The sequence below is a fragment of the Melospiza melodia genome, chromosome 2, assembly GCF_035770615.1.
Source record: "Melospiza melodia melodia isolate bMelMel2 chromosome 2, bMelMel2.pri, whole genome shotgun sequence".
Lineage (NCBI taxonomy): Eukaryota > Metazoa > Chordata > Aves > Passeriformes > Passerellidae > Melospiza > Melospiza melodia.
Window position 1 is genome coordinate 65350858 of NC_086195.1, and position 18467 is coordinate 65369324.

General features: G+C 48.0%; 1 protein-coding gene across 1 annotated transcript; it reads right to left on the reverse strand.

The window, feature by feature from the left end:
• Window positions 1-9851: 9851 nt before the first annotated feature.
• NECAP1 (NECAP endocytosis associated 1) lies at window positions 9852-16612 on the reverse strand. The gene is made up of 8 exons (XM_063148637.1): window positions 16427-16612; window positions 14937-15037; window positions 14699-14803; window positions 14259-14340; window positions 13756-13864; window positions 13478-13664; window positions 12209-12302; window positions 9852-12094 (listed from the first exon to the last, which is right to left on the reverse strand). Exons 1-8 carry the CDS (start codon window positions 16522-16524, stop codon window positions 12046-12048), a joined length of 825 nt encoding a protein of 274 aa, XP_063004707.1. The 5' UTR covers window positions 16525-16612; the 3' UTR covers window positions 9852-12045.
• Between the last annotated feature and the right edge of the window lie 1855 nt (window positions 16613-18467).

Sequence of the window (18467 nt, forward strand, 5' to 3'; positions counted from 1 at the left end):
CTTACTTAACTATTACCCCATATTTTCAAGTGTTTCTTTGTCTGTTAGTAATTCTAACATTGCTCTCACATTTGCAGCTATCACAGCTCCTAGCCCAGTTTAACCTGCAGTCCAGAACAAAATGCATTCTGCCCAACTTGCCCCTTGTGGTTAAGCTGCATTTGCTACATCAAACGTCACAGCTATGTCTCACTCTTCAAAGTCAGACCCAGCTGGAAATTAGCACTAGAACAAATCTCAGACTAGGAAATGTTCCTGTAGAAGTGAGACTGGGGAGCTGCAGCCTTAGAGCAATAAAAATAATCAGAAGGTTGATATATCCATGAAGAAACAGAAGGATCAGGCTGGAGTCAGAGAGGAGAACAAGCAAAGTGGAATTTTAAAAAGCATATGTTGATGGTGTGAGAGATTATTGGGAAGAGAACACACAAAAACTTTTCTATTAAAACCTGATTCATAGCCTGTGGAAGTTCAGAGCAGTGCTTGCTTCAGGCTCCATTTCAGAGGCTGAAAAGGGATGGTTTACATTTTTCTGCCACTTTTCCAACACTGTCATTTATCTCCTTTAACTGTTTTCTGGTAAAAACCTCTGATACTATCTTGAGCAAAATGTCAGTGTTTAGTCTGATTTGAAGCTGGAGCAGATCTTGAAAGGAGACAAGGCAAATGGCAGCTGAGATACATTCTAAATCAGAAAGACTCTGGGAACAGATGCTAATAAGTCAGGCAGGGTGAGGAGGGTTCAGTCAGCAGACAGGACTAAGGTCTGTGTTGTAAGGGACTTTCAAAGACTATCTATCTTCTGCAGCCCACCTGCCATGGGCAAGGACATCTGTCACTACATCAGGCTGCTCAAAGCCCCTTCCAACCTGGCCCTAAACATTTTCAATTAAGGGGAATCTGCAATTTCTCTGGGCAATCTGTTTCAGCATCTCAGCACCCTCATTGTAAAGAATTTCTTCCTTATATCTAATCTAGATCTGGCTTTTTCAGTTTAAACCTATGACCCCTTATCCTACCACTACCAGTTCCATTAAAAGGTTTCTCTCCATCTTTCCTATAAGCCCCCTGTAACAGCCTGAAAAAAGCCACAACAAGGTCTCCAAAACAACCAGAAGGAAGAAGCTGGTTAGTTTGGCTAGCCTTAAGGCAGAGCAGAATGAGATGCTCACAGCACATCCAGAGAGCACAGAGGGTAACCAGAGCAGAGCTGGAGATGAGATAGGGCAGTAGAATAAAGAACATGCACCAGACAACGGAGAAGAACAATGTGACAGAAGGTAAAGGGAATCTGAACACAGTTTAGGGAGAACTGCCCCTAAGCAGAGTGAGGCAGTAACTGGATGTCTTTACCAAGGATTCCTTTTGTGTCTTGTGTCCTGAGCTAACTTTATTTCACCTTTAGGTATTGTGTGCAAAGAGGGTGACTTTCACACAAGAATGAGAACAGCTACAGGAGAGAAATCTGATCCCTCAAGCAAGCATGCTGCCTGCTTCTCTTTCCAACATCCTTCCAGCACTATCCTCTGTCTTCAGTCTTGGCCCTCTCACTGAAATTAAGCCTCCCTAAGTCTCTGCTGAAATTTACTTCAGCCCTCAAAATTCTTGTTGAGAATTCAGAGCAATCCTCTGCATACTTCCCCCTGTCCCCACCCAAGCAAGCCTCAGCAGACTCGTCTCATGGGAAAAAGGCTTACTTCCTTGCAGGGTCTGTGAAGAAACAGGAAACCCAACCAGCAGACAGAGAAGGAAGTTACAGAGCAGCTTCATGCACTTTTTCCACTGAAACACGTCTCCAAACACAGCCGACGCATTTCAAATGCAAATTCAGGCTCTAGCTGCTCTTTTTATTAGATTACATTAGACTGCACTTAAACATCAGTAGACAGCTCAATTCTTCTTTGTCAGCCATCAGAGTTGTTGCTTGTTATCAAAATTCAACCCTGAATCATACATACTTCCACGGGACACAGTGCTGAGCCAAGGTGTAACAACAATCACATGATATTCCTGAAAAATTTGTCCTTTGAATTTCATACACACTGATGGCATGTAAATGAGTGGGAGATGGAAACAACTGGACCCTGCAGATAGTTGTGGTGCTAAAAAAAAAAAAAAAAAAAATCTTGCTTAAACCCTCCCCAAACTCATGCTTTTCTTCCTTGCATACTCACTGCTCTTCCTCAGTAATTCCATTCCCCCTCTTCCTGTGCTCTGCTCACTCCCTTGTCCTCCCACAATACCCGTGTTTCCCTACAGATCTTTCAGCTCCGCCCTACCCCACACTGCCAAGTGTCTCCCATGCTCTCAGCCCCCAAGTGCCTCACAAGCCCCAGCTCCTTTCTGGGACTCTCCCAGTTCGCTTTCCCTCCTCACTCGTGCTCCAGCTCCTGGTTGCTCTGCAAGCTACATGGCCACCCTTTGTCCCTGACCCAAAGAGAAGGCAGCAGAGGCACTAATGCTCTTTCTCCCCAGCCTGTCAGTGAAGTTGAACAAGGTGGTACCTGCAAGCCTTCCACCCCACAGGCAGCATCATCCAGTTTAGCAAGCAGGTCCATGTGAGCAGAGGAAACTGTGTCATTGCACATGCCTTACACTTCTTTTGAAAATCCAGCTGAACCTGAGGAGTTAAATTCAAATTTATAGGCAAAGAGTAGGACCGGAATCCTAAAGCTGTGACCCCACAGATCCAAAAGAAATCCCATTTTTTAATTGGCCACAGTTGTGGTGGAAGCTGCAGGGAAGTGACACACATCTTACAAGCCAGTTTGAACACAGAGGGGCAGCTGAGAGAATTGAGCTGAAGGCTGTGAATCATCACAAATGACATGAAGGTTACACAGGGACATCACATTGGCCACCCAAATACCTAGACCCTCTTCAGAAGATTTGACAAAAGGCAAAATGAAGCTGACATGACTAAAATGATTTCCCAAAGGGATTATCAATATGCATTTTTCAACAAGCTGACCTTGCAGGCAAATGAGGAAAATTTAAATGAGTGCGACCTCCAGTAAGTGCAAAACCATAACAAAGCAAAAGTGTCAGAACTTCTTCAAACCCTTTATATTTGATATACTGCCTTGAGGGCAGGTGAAGAGCAGGGTATAAAATAAGCAATCAGAGAGAACAAGCACATCAAAACAAAGCTAAAATAATTATTTGTCACAGTGGAATAAATTGGTGACATTCACACTGCAGAACCCTGCTTTGTGGAGTACTAAATCAAAGGATCTGTCCAAAATAAAATATTGATTGTGCAAAATGTATGGAATTAGCAGGCCTGGGCAAGATGGTCCCATGGATTCTCAGGAAATTCAAAAGTGAAACAGTTGCTAATATCAGTGGGTCACCTTTTGCCTAAAACTATCTTTTTATCAGCAAATCTCAGACTGGGGGGGAACATATCAAAGAAGAAGAAGTGGAGAAGTCTCAGGGAGATTTAGAAAGTTAAAGGTTTGACATCTCTGGTGGTCAGGTTAATATAACAAAAGAATTAATGGATAGACATGTGTGTAAATATGATGGACTTTGGGGAGAGTCAATATAACTCTTGTAAAGAAACCCTGCCTGTTGTGGGTTTTTGCCTACAGTCCTGGCATCACCTACTCTTATGGCACTTGTAGCTAGCACAGACTTCCAAGTCACTTAGACAAAAGCCTAAACCAATTGCAGGCTTTATATCCCTGCACCTGGGTGAGAAGAGCACCAGAAGTGAATATATGCCACCTTTTTGATCCTCCCTCTCCACATCACCGGGCTCCTTTTCAGGGATTAAGGCTATAGAGCAGAGCAGCCAAGGGAAGAGCATAAAAATGCACTGGAACATGAAGAATGAGGACCCAAGGCCTGACACTGAGCAGTAATAAGGGATGTCAAGTAACAAATCAAAGAGATTCAGGCAGCCAGAGCTCCTTGAGAGCTCCTGAGGGATTTGGCTGGTTAGAGAGAGTCTAGCAATAGGTGATCTCATTGTGTACCCTGCTGCATGGAACTGGCTGGGGAGGGGTAGGATGCTGCAGTCCATACTGCTCCAGGGGACAGTGTGGGAGCACAGCAGACTCCTGGGATCTGAGAGAAAGGTACCCTAGGCCCTTCTCAGCCAAGGCTGACACAGGCCAGAGCTGCAGGGAGAAGAGACCTCTTCTGGAAGACAGTCAAACCCTCTAATGAGAGAAGGTTAATCAGGTTTCCATACAGGTTGCTAAGAGACCAAGGGAAAAAATGGCTTCTATGGAGCTGTGAAAGCACAGGAAAAAGACATTGGAGCATCCAGGCATGAAGAGGAAAGAGGGAAGTACTGAATGGACAGTGGGAAAGGGGAGTGAGAGCAGTGAGTGGGATGGATGAAACAGAAGGTAGCACTGTAAAGCCACACAAGTTTCTGGCAGGTGGCAGCACCTCACCGCAGGCAGGCCTGAGTTGGCAGAAAGACAATGCTACGGTTACAGTACCATGCACAACACAGGGGAACAAAAGAAAAGTAGGAGTGATAAAAAGAAATGTTCCTCCCCAGAACAGCTTGTGCATTTCTCCCCTGGCCATATCTCTGCCAAATTTTAGTAAATGCTGAGGATTTCAAGCAGAAGAGATCATGTCCCAAAGTTACCTGAGCTGAGGGAGCTCAAACTCAGTGCGAATTGCAAAGGGAAACTCATGTGCCCACTCTAGTGTGATGATAGGTTACCAAAATCCCTCAGGTGTAAGGGAAGGAATAAGAGAAGAAAGAACACGATCCAGAGAATCTTCAAAGAGACAAGAAGCCCCAGTATGCCCCTTTACATGTAGCATTAACAGAGGATTTTCTTCAGAAGAGCAAAACTATGTTTTATTTCTTTATTTCCCCCAATTTACAGATTACCAAGTCAAAGCCAACAGAGGGCAAATTCAGATGCAGTTACCTCAGAGCTTTGTTTTATGCCATTACTGGAACATTGCACTTTTGTCTCCTTCCTCTTTTGGATCTGAGTCATAAGTCTCAAGGCTGTGCTGGAGAACAGAACCAGATACTGCAATTGCTTGCCACAGCACCATATCTGACTTCAAACCTGGGCCAGATCCAAGTCCTGCTCAGACCCCAGTGGCTGTTTTCAGAGGTGGGACTGTGGAGTTTATCTTCTTAGAGTGGGTATATGGAATTCACATGCACAAGTTGTGGCCACATAACACCTCTCCACAGAAGCAATTCTACATGCTTCATTTCCAGTTCTCAGGATTGCACAGATCTCCACAGCCTTGAATTCTGTTTGGCTACTCTCTTCCCAGTGAGGTGAATGCATGTGATCTCCCTCTCCTGAAGGGGGAATGGTGGGAATGGAAAGAAAAGCAAAAATCTGGAAAACAACCACAGTCACCGAGCAGGTATGGAGCTGTCACGTAAGTTCACCCAGACTCATGCTAGGAGTTCCACCTTAGGGTCACTCTTATTGGAACTTAAACTGCTTCCCTCCACATCCTCTGCATGCATGTAAGTGGAAGGCAGTAAAAAACATTCTCATAGGGAGGTTCTGGGGTGAGCTGTACTGGTTAGGCTGTCCCAGCAGGTGCTGTTGGAATAGCAGCACAAACCTCCCTGGCCCTGCAGGACTCCCTCACCCCCTCCTATCCTCAAGGGTGGATTTATCAGGAAGATTGCAAGTGGCCTGTGCTGGCCCTTACCCTGTAGCCAAAGTGGCCCTGCAGGCCACTTGCAGCCTCCCAGCCCAACTTGTGACAGCCAGCAGCAAGGTGATGAGACATCACCTGCCTGCAGGTGTCCAGTCAGGATGGGACAAAGCAAAAGCCATCTCGTAACAGCCATAGAAAGCTGAACTAAATCCAAGGAGTACAGTCAGCTCAACCAAACACTCCTGGGCACCTCATCAATGAAACATGATGGGAAAGTTTTAATGCCAGGCAGGAAGGCCCCAAGCTTTGGGGCTCAACCATATGCAGGAACCTCCTCATGACACAGATGTCAACACTGTCAGAGGCGGAAAGGCAAATTATTTTTTTTTTGGAAGAGCACACGCTTCAGGTGCCTGTGTCAGCCACTTTTACTATGCCAGGACACTGAAGTCAGCACAGGGAAGCAAAGGGTGGGCAAATGGCACTCTAGGGTGCCAGCCTCCAGCACAGAGCTGGCACTGACCCAGAGGCCAAAGGGCCCCTGCTGCTGACTCCCTGCTGGCTGGGACTGACAAAGAGGGCAAAGTGCTCCTCGAGGCATCTTAGACTCTGCCTCCAGATCACAGTTATTTGCCTATTTAGCATTTTAAGACTGGGCAGGACAGGCTCAGCACACCATCCTGCTCTTCACAGAGCCTCTGAGGTGAAGGATGACTGTCAGATCTCAGTGTTCCTTTTCACTGACCAACAGCCCATGTCAGACATCTCACCACACTGCTGGTCTAGCTTGGGCCCCACCACAGCAAGCTGAGCACAGAAGTTGTGCTAGGAAATACTTCAGACTGGAGGTATCTTGTTCAAACCCTGCTCAAATCAGGTCTACTTTTGGAGCTAGACCAGGGTACCCAGGACAGGTTATCTGCCTAAAGTAACCCTGTTTCTGTATGGGATATATCACTTAAGGGCTTTTCCTGCTTTTCTACCCAAAAAAGAGTGATTTTCAAGCACATTTTGTACATGTACCCATGGTATTGACTTCAGCTTTAGATACTGGTTACAGCAGCCCCTAAGTCTGGGCCAGACATACAGCTGTATCTATACTCTCTTAGCATATATTCTCCAAAGAAAATGCTCTCCTATCCCTTCCCTCTCACTTGAATCCAGCTTCTTGTCTCTGCCAGCTAATCAAAAGGATGATTTGTGTAGCACTACCAGCATAGCATCTCACACATCTTTGAACAGTTTGCTTAACACCATAAACAGGGACTCATGGACAAGTGCTTAGCCACCCCTTTAAAGTTAGCCCCAAAAGAATGGAACTTCTAGTTTTTTTTAAGACAAACGACATCCATACCTGTATGCACACTGACCGCAAGAGGGGATGCGTGCCTGCCCTGGCACAGCTCAGCTCCAAGCCCTACATCACCGTGTTTGTGCAGGAGGGCACCGAAGCACAGAGGGCAGTAGAACAGCAGGACACAGCTACGTTTGGAAGCACCAGCTCCATCACTAAACTATCAAACTACAAATCACCAGCTGCGATTTCTTTTCAGAGAGCACCCCACCAGTGCTAGCCAGATCTCAGGTGATGTCTGCTTGCATCCCACCTGCCACCCTCTCGACTGCTGGGCGCCCAGCCAGCCCCTGGAGCGGGAGCCCAGGGATTGCGGGAAAGCCCGCAACAAAGGGATCGGGCAGCAGATGGCAGCACACGGCCACGGCTGAGACTGAACTCGGCGCCTGCTCGCGGCTGGCACCAGCCCAGCCTCGGCAGGGCAGGGAGCGCCGCGCCTCTGTGCATGCTGAACACACAAGGCTCCACACAAAGGCTGCAAGTTACAGGCGGCTCCCTCCTTCAGGGAATGTCTCTCCAAACTGCTTCAAGGCTTGAAAGCTGCCTCTCTCTCTACCTCAGCATGCAGGAGCTGCCAACCTACAATGCCTGGGAAAGAAAAGGGACAGCAGGCCATTCGTTGCAAGTCACCTGCCTGGCCTGCCCCAAACACAAGTGATGCAAGAAGTGCACCCCAGGATCCCAGCAGTGACTGGAAATCATACCTCTGGTCAGGAATCACTACACAACCCAGCTGTTGCTGGCTGATCTTCCTAGGCTCAGCTTCAAGCAATGTCCATCATAGCCCCAGCTCTGGATGGGGACATACAGCTATAGGAAATGGCAGGTGACAAAATTAAGCTGTCATCCTGCAATGTGCTTTCCCTGACTGTTAGCATGGACAGAACTATTGTCAGTAACAGTCTGCAGAGTGAGAGTCTATTGCTCACATAATGTAATGAGCACTCATCAGACTACCTAGACCTGGAGGCATTACCATGTGTGTTAACCACTTGTGTTCAGAGTGCTCTGCTTATTGTATACATTAACAGCCCTGTTATTCTTCCTCCTAGAACCTTGTAGGTTTATGCTGATTTAGCAGGATGAGGTCAGATTCAGATCCTTTTACCTCATTATCAAAGCTCAGGAAGACTTTGGGGGTTTTGGTTTCCCGTTTGGTTTTTGTTTGATTTCCTCCGATGTACAGCCCTTCTCCATTTCTTCAGGAGTCCAAACACAGCATGAAGGCTTTGTGAAATCTGGCAGGTTTGTGTCTGCAATCCAGATTGTGTGGCTGTGGTAAGAACAGTTGCTGCATGGCTCTGAGACACAAAGTCACAGAACATAATTAATGGGAGAAGGGGCAGGGAAATACACACATCACACCTCAACTATTGCTCCCTCAGAAGTATTGACAACCAAAAACCAGACAAAACTGGGATCTTCCCTTTGACACTTGTTTCCTGTTTCTTTCTATGTGCTACAGTCTGTCTCCCAACTGGAAGAAAGGGAAAACTTGCAGAGGACTCAGCAAGCTGTGCATCCTAGCAGGTCTTGCTGTGAGGAAAGGCATGGGGCCTGGGAAGATCTCCAAACATGACTAAGCTCTCCTGCATGAACTGTTTCCCAGTCTTCTGTGCTTCTTGATGCACAAAGAGGAGTATATCCCAGCACTTCCCTTAGGTGAATTTCATCTGAAAATTCTCCTGCTCTGGAGAAAGACCCTTTAAGGCTTCTCAACTCTTTCTGCTGCAAGTACCTACTGAAAGGTCTGAGAAGCTCTACCATAGCTTATGGGTAAAATGCTACATCTTGTCCCTGCCAGAACCTATACAACATACTCATCCTATTTATGAAAATAAGGTAAAAGTTTTGGTCGTAGAGCCGAAAAAATGTCTTTTTCCCCAGCCACTACAGATACTAGAATGCTTGACAATTCCAACAGCTGACTTAATAGGTTAAGATTTCTTATCTTTACCCAGGCCACAAGACTTATGTTGTACTTCCAACACAGCCATATACACAGCTTTGCTGTCTGCCAGAGGAACATGGAGCAAGCATGCTGTGCAAAATGGCTGCAAGCAGGCTTGACAGAACAATGTCAGGGCCCTGAACATATTCACCTCCTGGGGGATTGGCTGGACTCAGGTCCAGCTTAAGTAATAGAGGTGTTTGGCTTTGAGAAACCTCAGCAACATGGGCCTTATCACAGCTAAGTGGACCCTTGGACCCTGCCTGAGCTAGCACAGCCATGCCAGGCCATGTCCCCTGCTATCTAAATCCTCATTCTGACCTGCTCTGATCTTTGTGCTCAGGTACTTCAGGACTGCTCCTCTGCTGGTGAGGCCACTGCCCCTTCCTGCCCTGCTGTGACCCATCTTCCTGCTTCCTCTCTTTCCAGACAGCCTGTCCTTGCTGCCCCTAACAAAGGGGCCACCTGGCTCACCTTGACCATCTCTAATAGGCACAGACCATTTTCCATCTACCAGCACAGAAAGAATAATTTCTGAAAATACCAGCAGGCTGTAGAAGCCTTTAATGTCTGAGATGCTAAATATCAGGGCCACTAAGTCTTCTCACTTGCATGCTTTATCCACACTCTTACCAAGTCCCACAGGAGCCTACACTCAGGCCTGTTTCCACGTTGTTGATTTGTGTTTGGTATTGTGTGAGTTTTGTGCCATATGTGCAACAGCTGTACCATTTTTGTGTCCTTTTTCCACACTCCTACCTCTTTGCCCAGACAGAGCCTGAACCCATCACTCCTGAAGTTGCTCTTGTTCAGTCTGCAGGCCACAACAGATATGCAGAAGGATAAGTAGGCTGTGAGGATCTTGCTGGAGACATGAAGACCTTCAACCTAGAGGCTTCCAATGGAAAAACAATTTGACAACTTAGAAGACTCATGACATTTTTCACCCCAGTATTACTTGTTTAATTACCATTTGCACCAGTACATCATATGCTTTATATACATATATCTTTAATTTTTGCTTCTTCAGCTTTTCAAATACATAATATATTATCTCCAGAATACTAAGACAATACAGAAGAGGCTCCTAGTTAGTTGTTAATTGGTGCCACCAACTTCCTTGGTTGGGGAACTGATACATAGTTGAAATGACAGGACCTCACAAGGATGTGAGCAAACAAAGAGGAGACAAAGAAAACAAAATGCCAACCCAGGAGTCTGTGATGTTGCTTGTAGACTACAGCCATCCACAAGTTCAGGAGGCAAGGAGCTGAAGTACAGTGAGACTGCAGGAGTGACTATGAAGGCAGAGGAGGGCTGGCAGGGGGAAACACCAAGAGAACCAGGGAATCAGGGTTAAATGACTACTTAAAATACATCCAAGAGCAGTCTGGTCCCCACTTCCACAAGTGGAACTGCAGCAGCTTTAGAGATATTTCAAGAATGTTGCTTCCCAGAGGGATGGTCTAAGTGGAACTGTCTCCAAAATGCCCTCACTGTAGCCAGACAAAAATGACAAAAGACCTTTGCCAATACAAGGTGCAAAACTACTTTTAAAAGCCTCACCAGAAAATTTTTGCCCAAAGGGAAACATTTCCTTGTGAAGGTGTGCTAGAGACACAAAAGTGTTGCTGTGTTGAGTGTTCAAAACAGGAAGAAGCCTTCCAGCAAAGCACCAATGCCCTAGTGTTCCAGGAACTGGGTACAGCCAAGAGTTACTGAGACCAACTTCCCAGCCAGTTGGGAGGTTTTGGCTTCTGTGCCAGCATGAAGGGTAGCAATTCAGCAGTGTGAGGTTTCCAGCCTGCCCTGTGAGTTTGCCCACAGTAATCAACAGACTTACAGCCCAGATCACATCCACAGCTGCTGAAGACAAAGTAGTGTCCACACTGCCTCAGGAAACTCTCCCAAAGAAAAAAGTAGGAAGTCGTGGCTTTTTACCTCTTCCTAACTCCCTTAACCACACAGGAAATAGAGGGGGCCTGGACACATTAAAAATAAAAATGTAAGTTCCAATAATGAGCTCACATCCCTTTTCTTCTGGATTCAGAAGTAAAATCATAATAAGGGACAGAGGTGGGAGAATTTTGCTCCCACAGATCTCAGGACCAATGAGTGAGTTAAAAAGGGGAAGGGGACTGTCCCTTCATCAGAGAATAATCTATTGTCCCACCATAATTCTTATTGTAGATATGCAATACTTGAAACACAGTGCCAAGTCACAACACAAGGCCAGGGTTCAGGATAGTGATGCAGGAACATGAAATGCTGAGTAGTGGGAATCACCTGGTTGTCATCTAGTGCAAGTAACTACCAAATCGTAAAAACAGGCTTTTTTTTTTTTTCCTTAAAGCTATTTCCAGTTAAAACATCTCAGTGACAGTGAGGCCTTTGCCAGGGGAGAAAGGAGTTAAAACGAGAGAAGTTCCTCCAGTGAACCTTCAATCCAAAGCAGGAGCCTCAAGGACAGGGTGCCCACCTGGAACTACAGTGCAACAGGAGCAGCCTACTCAAGGACTTGCATGGCTCCTCCCACAGGAGCAAAGGGACATGCAGCACTACCAAGAATTGCACCAAAGATGGAAGAGCAGTGTGTGCATGGGGAGAGTCACTCCTCACCACAGATGTCATTCATCCAAGAGGGTTTTGTGTTGAGAAAAGACCTATCTCCTCAGAGGTTCCATTTAGCAAGTGTAGCCAAATGCAGCTGTCCTCAGCACCGCATGCTGCAGTCACTACTGAAAGCAGCCACAAAAAGCAACAGCCTAGCCAGAGAAAATGTGAAGGACAAGGAACCCAGAGGCACCTACCCAGCCTCCCCCTGTATCCACTTTCTTCAAGATTCTTGCTTTCCCTGTATGGAAAGACAGGGAAAAAGAGCTAGGATGTACCATGTAATGGCCAAGCAGATGGAGGCGATAAGGCTACCTCTCTTCTCCTTGCCCATCTTGGGAGGAGTCTGTATGTTCTCTTTAGGTTCAGTGGGATCAAAAATACTAAGTTTAAGTGAAGGTCTGATCTAAAAATGAAGGATTGTCCCAATTTGATTGAAGACTAGAGAGGTTTGTGCCCTCTCTGATCCCATTTGGTGCCTCTAGGTCATCAATTTGTCCCATTCCACTGCTTTGATCATTCAGAACTGGACCCAGTTGGACTGCTGAGGAGCCTGATTGGGAACAGCACTGAAACAAAAAAAGGAAAATCAAATGAGCAGATGCAGTAAGACTTCTTAATTCTGGTTCTTCCCACACCCATCAGGACACTACCCTTCTTGTGTTCCATTCATCACAGTTTACCTCGATGCAGTGCTGAAGTCTCCCCAGAGGTCTGTGGTAGCTGATACTGGTGCCTTGGATGCAGCTGCAGGAGCATCTAAATCTAAAAGAATATCTAAGGCAAAAGAGAAAGATAGAGAGAAAAAAAATACATCAGCTTATCCAGAAAATCCTACAGGCATTTCAACTGTCACCTCAAACAAACTCCTGGATGCAGGGCAGAAAACCTTAGAAGGGACTCCAGCTTTCCCTGCAAAAGTCAGACTTTTTGAGGGGCTTGTTATAACAGCATCTCCTTTTGCTGAATGTGCACAGCTCCAGCTGACACTGTACCTCCAGCAGGGGAACATTGTCTTCAGGAACTATTCAGTCTCCACTCTGCACACCACCTGACACATTTGTCACTTATTACCTCTCCCAGCAGACATAAGGCTCACTCAACCCAAGCTCAGCAATCCCAACAGCTGCCAAACAGGCACCACCTTAACAGCACAAACCACACCCTGGGACCACATGAGCCCTACTCAGAAGTTAATGTTTATTCTCACTCGAACCCATGGACAGCACTGCTGAAGTCTCTGCCTTCACAAAGGGATCATCAGCTCTCAGACACCTCTGCATAGTCACAGTTTTAACACAGCCTCCAGAAGACTGCAGCAACCTCTTTGTTACAGTAACACAGAATGATTTAAATTGGAAGGGACCTCCAAAGATCATCTCATCTAGTCCCACTGCCATGCCATGAGCAGGGACATCTTGCACTAAATCAGGTTACTCAAAGTCCTGTTCAATCTGGTCTTGAACACTTGAAATGAAGGAGTATCCATTCCTTCTCTGGGCAACCTGTTCCAGGGCTTCACCCCTCTCATGGTAAAAATTTCTTCTTTATATCCAATCTAAATCTACCCTCTTTCAGTTTAAACCTCTACCCTTTGCCCTGTCACTCCAAGCCATGGTAAGAAGTCTTTCTCCATCTTTCTTACAAGCTCTCTTTACACAGTGAAACATCTCCCCAGAGCCGTGTCCTCTCCAGGCTAAACAACCCCAACCCTCTCAGTCTTTCTTCACAGGAGAGTTGGTCCAGCCTTCTGACCATTCCCATGGCCTTCCTCTGGACCCAGTACAGGTCCACATCCTTCTTGCACTGGGGACACTGGAGCTGCCAGGGAGACCACAATCCTTGGGACACACCATGTGTCCAGAGGGCACAGCTGGCACTAGGTTGAACACAGTTTACTGAGGCAGCACCTGCTGGTGTGTTACACCAGCAGGCTCAGTGCTAAGGTTTACCTGCACTGCTTGCATTACTGGATTTCTGCACAGGTGGTGGTGTGACGTGGTTGGCAATGGCTGTGGAGGAAGGGGGAGGTATAGGAGGGACTGCAATTTTGCCTCCTGGTGGGGGTGGCAGCAGGCTTAGGCCCCCTGATCCAGACACACGGGGCTTGGCTGCTCCTCCTTTCTTTGATGTCATGTTCTGCATTAAAAAAAAAAAAAAAAAGGAAGTGTAAGGAAGAGTCTCCACTGTCACATCCAGACAAAGAAGCAGGGGTAACTGATCTGCTTACCCCAATATTTAGTTTGATGGTCTGCCCTTCCTTAAACCCTAAGTCTAATTTGGGACGTGTGTCAGCTTCCTGGGACTCCTTGGAGATTTCAGTCTCCTGCTTCACCCACCTAAAAAGAAGAGGTTAAAACATGAGACCCTGTGGCAAAAAGGTTTTAGAAAAATATGTGGCTTCTCTCTCCATCCCACCTAACTACTTTGCCTTGTCAAACCACCTACCTCCCTACTGCTGGTGTCACACAGCACAAAGCTGGGACCACCACAAACCCATGAAGCTGTTTAACACTGCACCTGGAGCATCACAGGACCTAAGCTTAAGACTTACAGATCTGACCTGCAGGGGCTGTCAGCTTGCATGACTGCCTGCAGCACACACAAGTGTCCCTTGCCAGAGCAGGGCTTCAGGGCCACCCCAAGGAAACCTGTGCTAAATGAACATGCACCACCACCCACCATGTTCTACAGGCCAGAGGAAAAATAGCATTCCAGAAAAGCAAAACTCACTTGAAGTGATCCTGCAAAGAGACGTTGAAGTCAAAAGCATCACCCCGATCTGTGAAGCCAATGCCTATAAAAGCACTTCGTCCTAGCAAGGAGACAGGAGGAGTCACTGGAGGTGCCCTGCAACTGGGCCACAAATCCCTCTGCTTGTCCTAAACCCCTCTGTGCTACCTCTCTCTGACACACCTGCAGATAGATGGAAGCCAGCAGCTCACAGCAGTTCATTGTCCCCAGCCTTCAGGATGTTCCTTCCCAGCCCAGCCCCTGGGCCCTGTGCAATGTAGAGAACCTCCTCTGCTTACCCTGTCCTCAGACCCCTCCAGGAACACCACCTGGCCTTTTCAGCATTCTCAACACCACTTTCATCCTCCTGGCACACTCCCAGCTCCACCTGGGTCTCCTCCACCCCTAGCACTTGGCACTTACATTGGCCCCCAACTCACCAGTGCCATCCTGAATTCGAATGACAAAGTAGCGGCTGGAATCTGCCACAGTCTCCACTGCAATGCCAGGGTATTGATCTATAGGAGCCTGGGCAAAAAGTTCTCCTGCAGACAATGAATCAGGTGTTAAGAAAAGCAACCCCTTCCTAAAGTGTGGCCAGGGCTCATGCACAGCTCTGGGCAGGCTTAGGGGCAACAATCATAGTCACAGCCTTGGAGGGCACAGCTTTTCCCTTACCTGAAACCTTATCCTCCAGTTTTATGTAGGCGGTTTTGCCTTTGGAGGTGACACGAAGCCGCCCTGTCCAGTCTGGATGGTCCAGTTTCCAGTCAGACGCCCTGAAAGGAAGAGCAGCTGAACACTGACCACAGTCAACCTCCCCAGTTCTGCCCAGCCACCTCAGCAGAAGTCTCTGCCCCCAATCCCTCAAGCCCTGCAGCTGCCTCATGCCACTTCCCTCCCTAAAAAACACATGGGGTCTCAGCACTTCCCTCCCCAAAAAACACATGGGGTCTCGGCTCCTCTCTTGCTGCTGCCAACTGACACATGGCTCTGACTGGCACCTCTGGGCAAAGGGAAAGAGTCACAGTCCAGAGAGCATCAACTCCTCACCCTTATAAGTCTGCAAAAAAGGGGAGACAGAAGCACAGAAACTCACTTGAACAGGAAATCCACAAAAGCGATTTGTGAGCATTGGGAAGACCCCAAAAATTAATTCGTAACATGCTGAAAAGACACTCCATTATTCTACCCTGTGGTTGTAAAATAACACTCAGTACTTCATAGCCTAGAGGCAGCTGACTTACACTAGGCAAAACATACACACAGACATTCTGACTGACCCATCATACTCTGCCACAGGCTCTTGTGAAGGAAAAAAAAAAAAAAAAAGGAAAGCGAGAAAGGAAAGTGAGAAAAAACCCAACCTACAGCATCACAGAATATTGTGAGTTAGAAGGGACCCATGAGGATCACTGAATCCAGCTCCTGGCTCTGCACAGGACACCCGAAAAATGACATCACGTGCCTGAGAGCATTGTCCAAACGCTTCCTGAACTCTAGCAGGCTTGGTGCTGTAAAATCTACTGGATTTTATAACTGGAAACAAACATCCTTGGCCAGGCACAATATCCGCCTACAGTCTGTCAGGTTCAGGGAGTTCACAAACCCGCTCCTCCAGCAGGCCTGTGGGCACATCTTACAAACTCACACTCTGCTGCTTCTGCCTGACCAGAGAAGGCATTTCTAACTGCTGGTTCTACAGCCTCTTCTTAAAAATCACCCCGAATTCCTCCTGTTTTCCTAACAGCCACTGCTAGAGCCACCAGGCCAAATCCAACGTGCCGTTACAGCACATCGGTCCCATCCCAGGATCCCGGGAGCACCGGGATCAGCCGTGAGCTCTGCCGGGAACAGCGGGCTGCCCCTCGCCTCCTGCCGCTGATGAACAGAGCAGCCCCTGCTCCCGCACAGCGCGGTGCGGAGGCTCCCCTGCCTTCAGGCGCTCACCACCTGCCACAAGAGGCAATTCCAGCCGGCGGCTCCTCCGGAGCTCGGCAGGAGGGGCCTCAGGGGACGGCCAGACCCGCTCGCGGCCACAGGACACGGCTTTCCCTAGGGACGAGGCCGGGCCACGGGCACAGTCCAGCCCCCGTCCGCCCTGCGGGCAGGGCCCGAGGCAAGCCGGGCCGCGCCGGGGCGATCGCGGGCGCCGCACGGTCCCTCACCTGTAGCCGCGGTTGGAGGTGCGCGGCGGGATGCGGTAGACGTTGACATCGGGCTTCACGCAGAGAACGGACTCGTACTCCAGCTCGGCCGCCGCCATGTTGGCCGCGGAGCCCAGCGAGGAGCGAGCGGCGGGAGCCTAGTGACCAGCGGCGCTGCCCACCGCCATCTTTGATGAGGGCAGACACCGCCTGGGGGCGCCGGCGCGGCCGCGCCAGACGCGGGCCACGTCGGTGAAGCGGATGGAGCCATCTTGGGTGCTGGCAGCGGGGGCGAGAGGGCGCCATCTTGGAGCCGCCCCTGACACAGCAGCGGCGGCCGGCGCCATCTTGGGGCCTGGCAGGTGCCGCGGCGGGGCTGGCGCGGCCATGTTTGTTAGGGGCGCCATGCCCTGGAGTGCCGGGCAGCGGGAAGGAAGGGCCGGGCGGGATGGCGGGGGCAGCGCGGCTGCTTGTGTCGCCACACGGTATCGACCCGTGTATCTGCATCCCCCGGGGCTGCTCCCTGCCGCCCTGGCGGGTTCAGTGCCAGTGTTCTTTCTGTGCTGCGGGGATTAGGTGGCTTTTTGGTAAAAGAGCAAGCCAAAATGGAAATGCGGCGCAGAGCACGACAGGGTTTGCTGCTGGAAGTGATGGAAATGGCAGCTGTGCAAAGCTTAGTTTCAGGAGTGGGTCTTCCCCCAAACAGGGTGTAGATAGTAGTTTGTTTATTTGTCAATAATGATAAGGCTGGCAGCATTTAAACCACTCTTTTAATGGTGGCTTCTCAGAGGAGACTGGTGTTGAAATTTAGCGCTGTGCAGCGTCCTGTGACTGAATCTCAGAAAGTACCAGTATTTACTCTGAAAAGTGGAAGAAAAGGCATAAGAGAAGTTTAAAAATTACATGGAGCCATGTCTGAGCATTCCATGTCAAGCATTGGAACGGGCTGCCTAGGGGGATGGTGGAGTCATCATCCCTGGAGGTGTTGAGGCAAAAATAACCACTGAAACATCACTAGGTTTTAGGTTTTGGTTTGATTTTTTGTTTGGTTTTGTTCGCTTTTTTTGTTTTTGTTTGGGTTTTTGTGCTTTTGGAGGCTTTTTGTTGGTTTTGTTGGTTTTTTCTTTTTGTTTTGGGTTTTTTGTTTGTTTGGGGTTTTGGGGTTTTTGTTTGGTTTTTGGGGTGTGTGTTTGTTTTTGTTTTGGGGGGTTGTTTTGTTTGTTTATTTGCTTGTTTTCCCAGTAGGGAAATAGCATTAGTTAATGCAGACAGAGCCATTCCCAGTCATGGCTGTCTAGTCACCATTCTTTATGTTTTTTCTTGTTCTAGAACTTCTTAAGATCAAGGACCAGTACAGCATTCAGAATTCAAGAAGAAACTTACATTTACCTTTTGGATAGAGTTGCTCATTGACTTAATTTTTCATTAGAACTTCCTGCAGTGACTGCTAAATTTTTTCATTGAGCACTAATAACTTACTGGGAGTACACATCTCCGTGTGCATAGTTAGGGCTGCTTTTCCAAGATCAGTGATTCACAATTAGCAGCATTAAGTTTCACCTCCCTCTTCACAGTGCTGTCATTCAGCGTGCCACAGCCCTCCTACGGTCCCTCCAGGAGGAGAGCATCTCGGATGAGGGAGTGGCAAAGGGCCAACTATTATAAGGCATGTGAGCAAAGACTCACAAGCAGCACCAGAACGCCAGGAATACATCTCCCATTCAATTCCATTGAGCAGAGAACATAACATTCTTCAGCTCGGTTCAAACAAGCATCTCTGGACCAAAAAAATACAAAGCATTGCCAATAACCACCAAAGTTTAATTTTTTATTTATTTATTACTTTTTTTTTTAAGGATTCATCAGAGAGGTTGAAATCTTGAAACAGAACATTTAACCTGGAGGATAGAACTGGTTAAGGACCTTCCAGCAAGGCAGGGCTTGATGGGCAGGTCCCGTGGTGGTGACCCAGCTCTGTGTCCCTCAGCCAAGAGGAGCCCATAGCAGTAAGCTCCCATCAGCACTGCCTGTCTGCGCCCGAGGAGTCCCCCTGGCAGGATGG

Excerpts from the sequence above, each read along its gene's own strand:
- NECAP1 (XM_063148637.1), bottom strand. The coding sequence starts at position 16,524 with ATGGCGGCGGCCGAGCTGGAGTACGAGTCCGTTCTCTGCGTGAAGCCC. Across the intron at positions 14,341-14,698 it reads TCGAATTCAGGATGGCACTG|GACGAAGTGCTTTTATAGGC; the intron begins GTGAGTTGGGGG and ends TCTCCTTGCTAG. Across the intron at positions 13,665-13,755 it reads CCATCAAACTAAATATTGGG|AACATGACATCAAAGAAAGG; the intron begins GTAAGCAGATCA and ends TTTTTAATGCAG.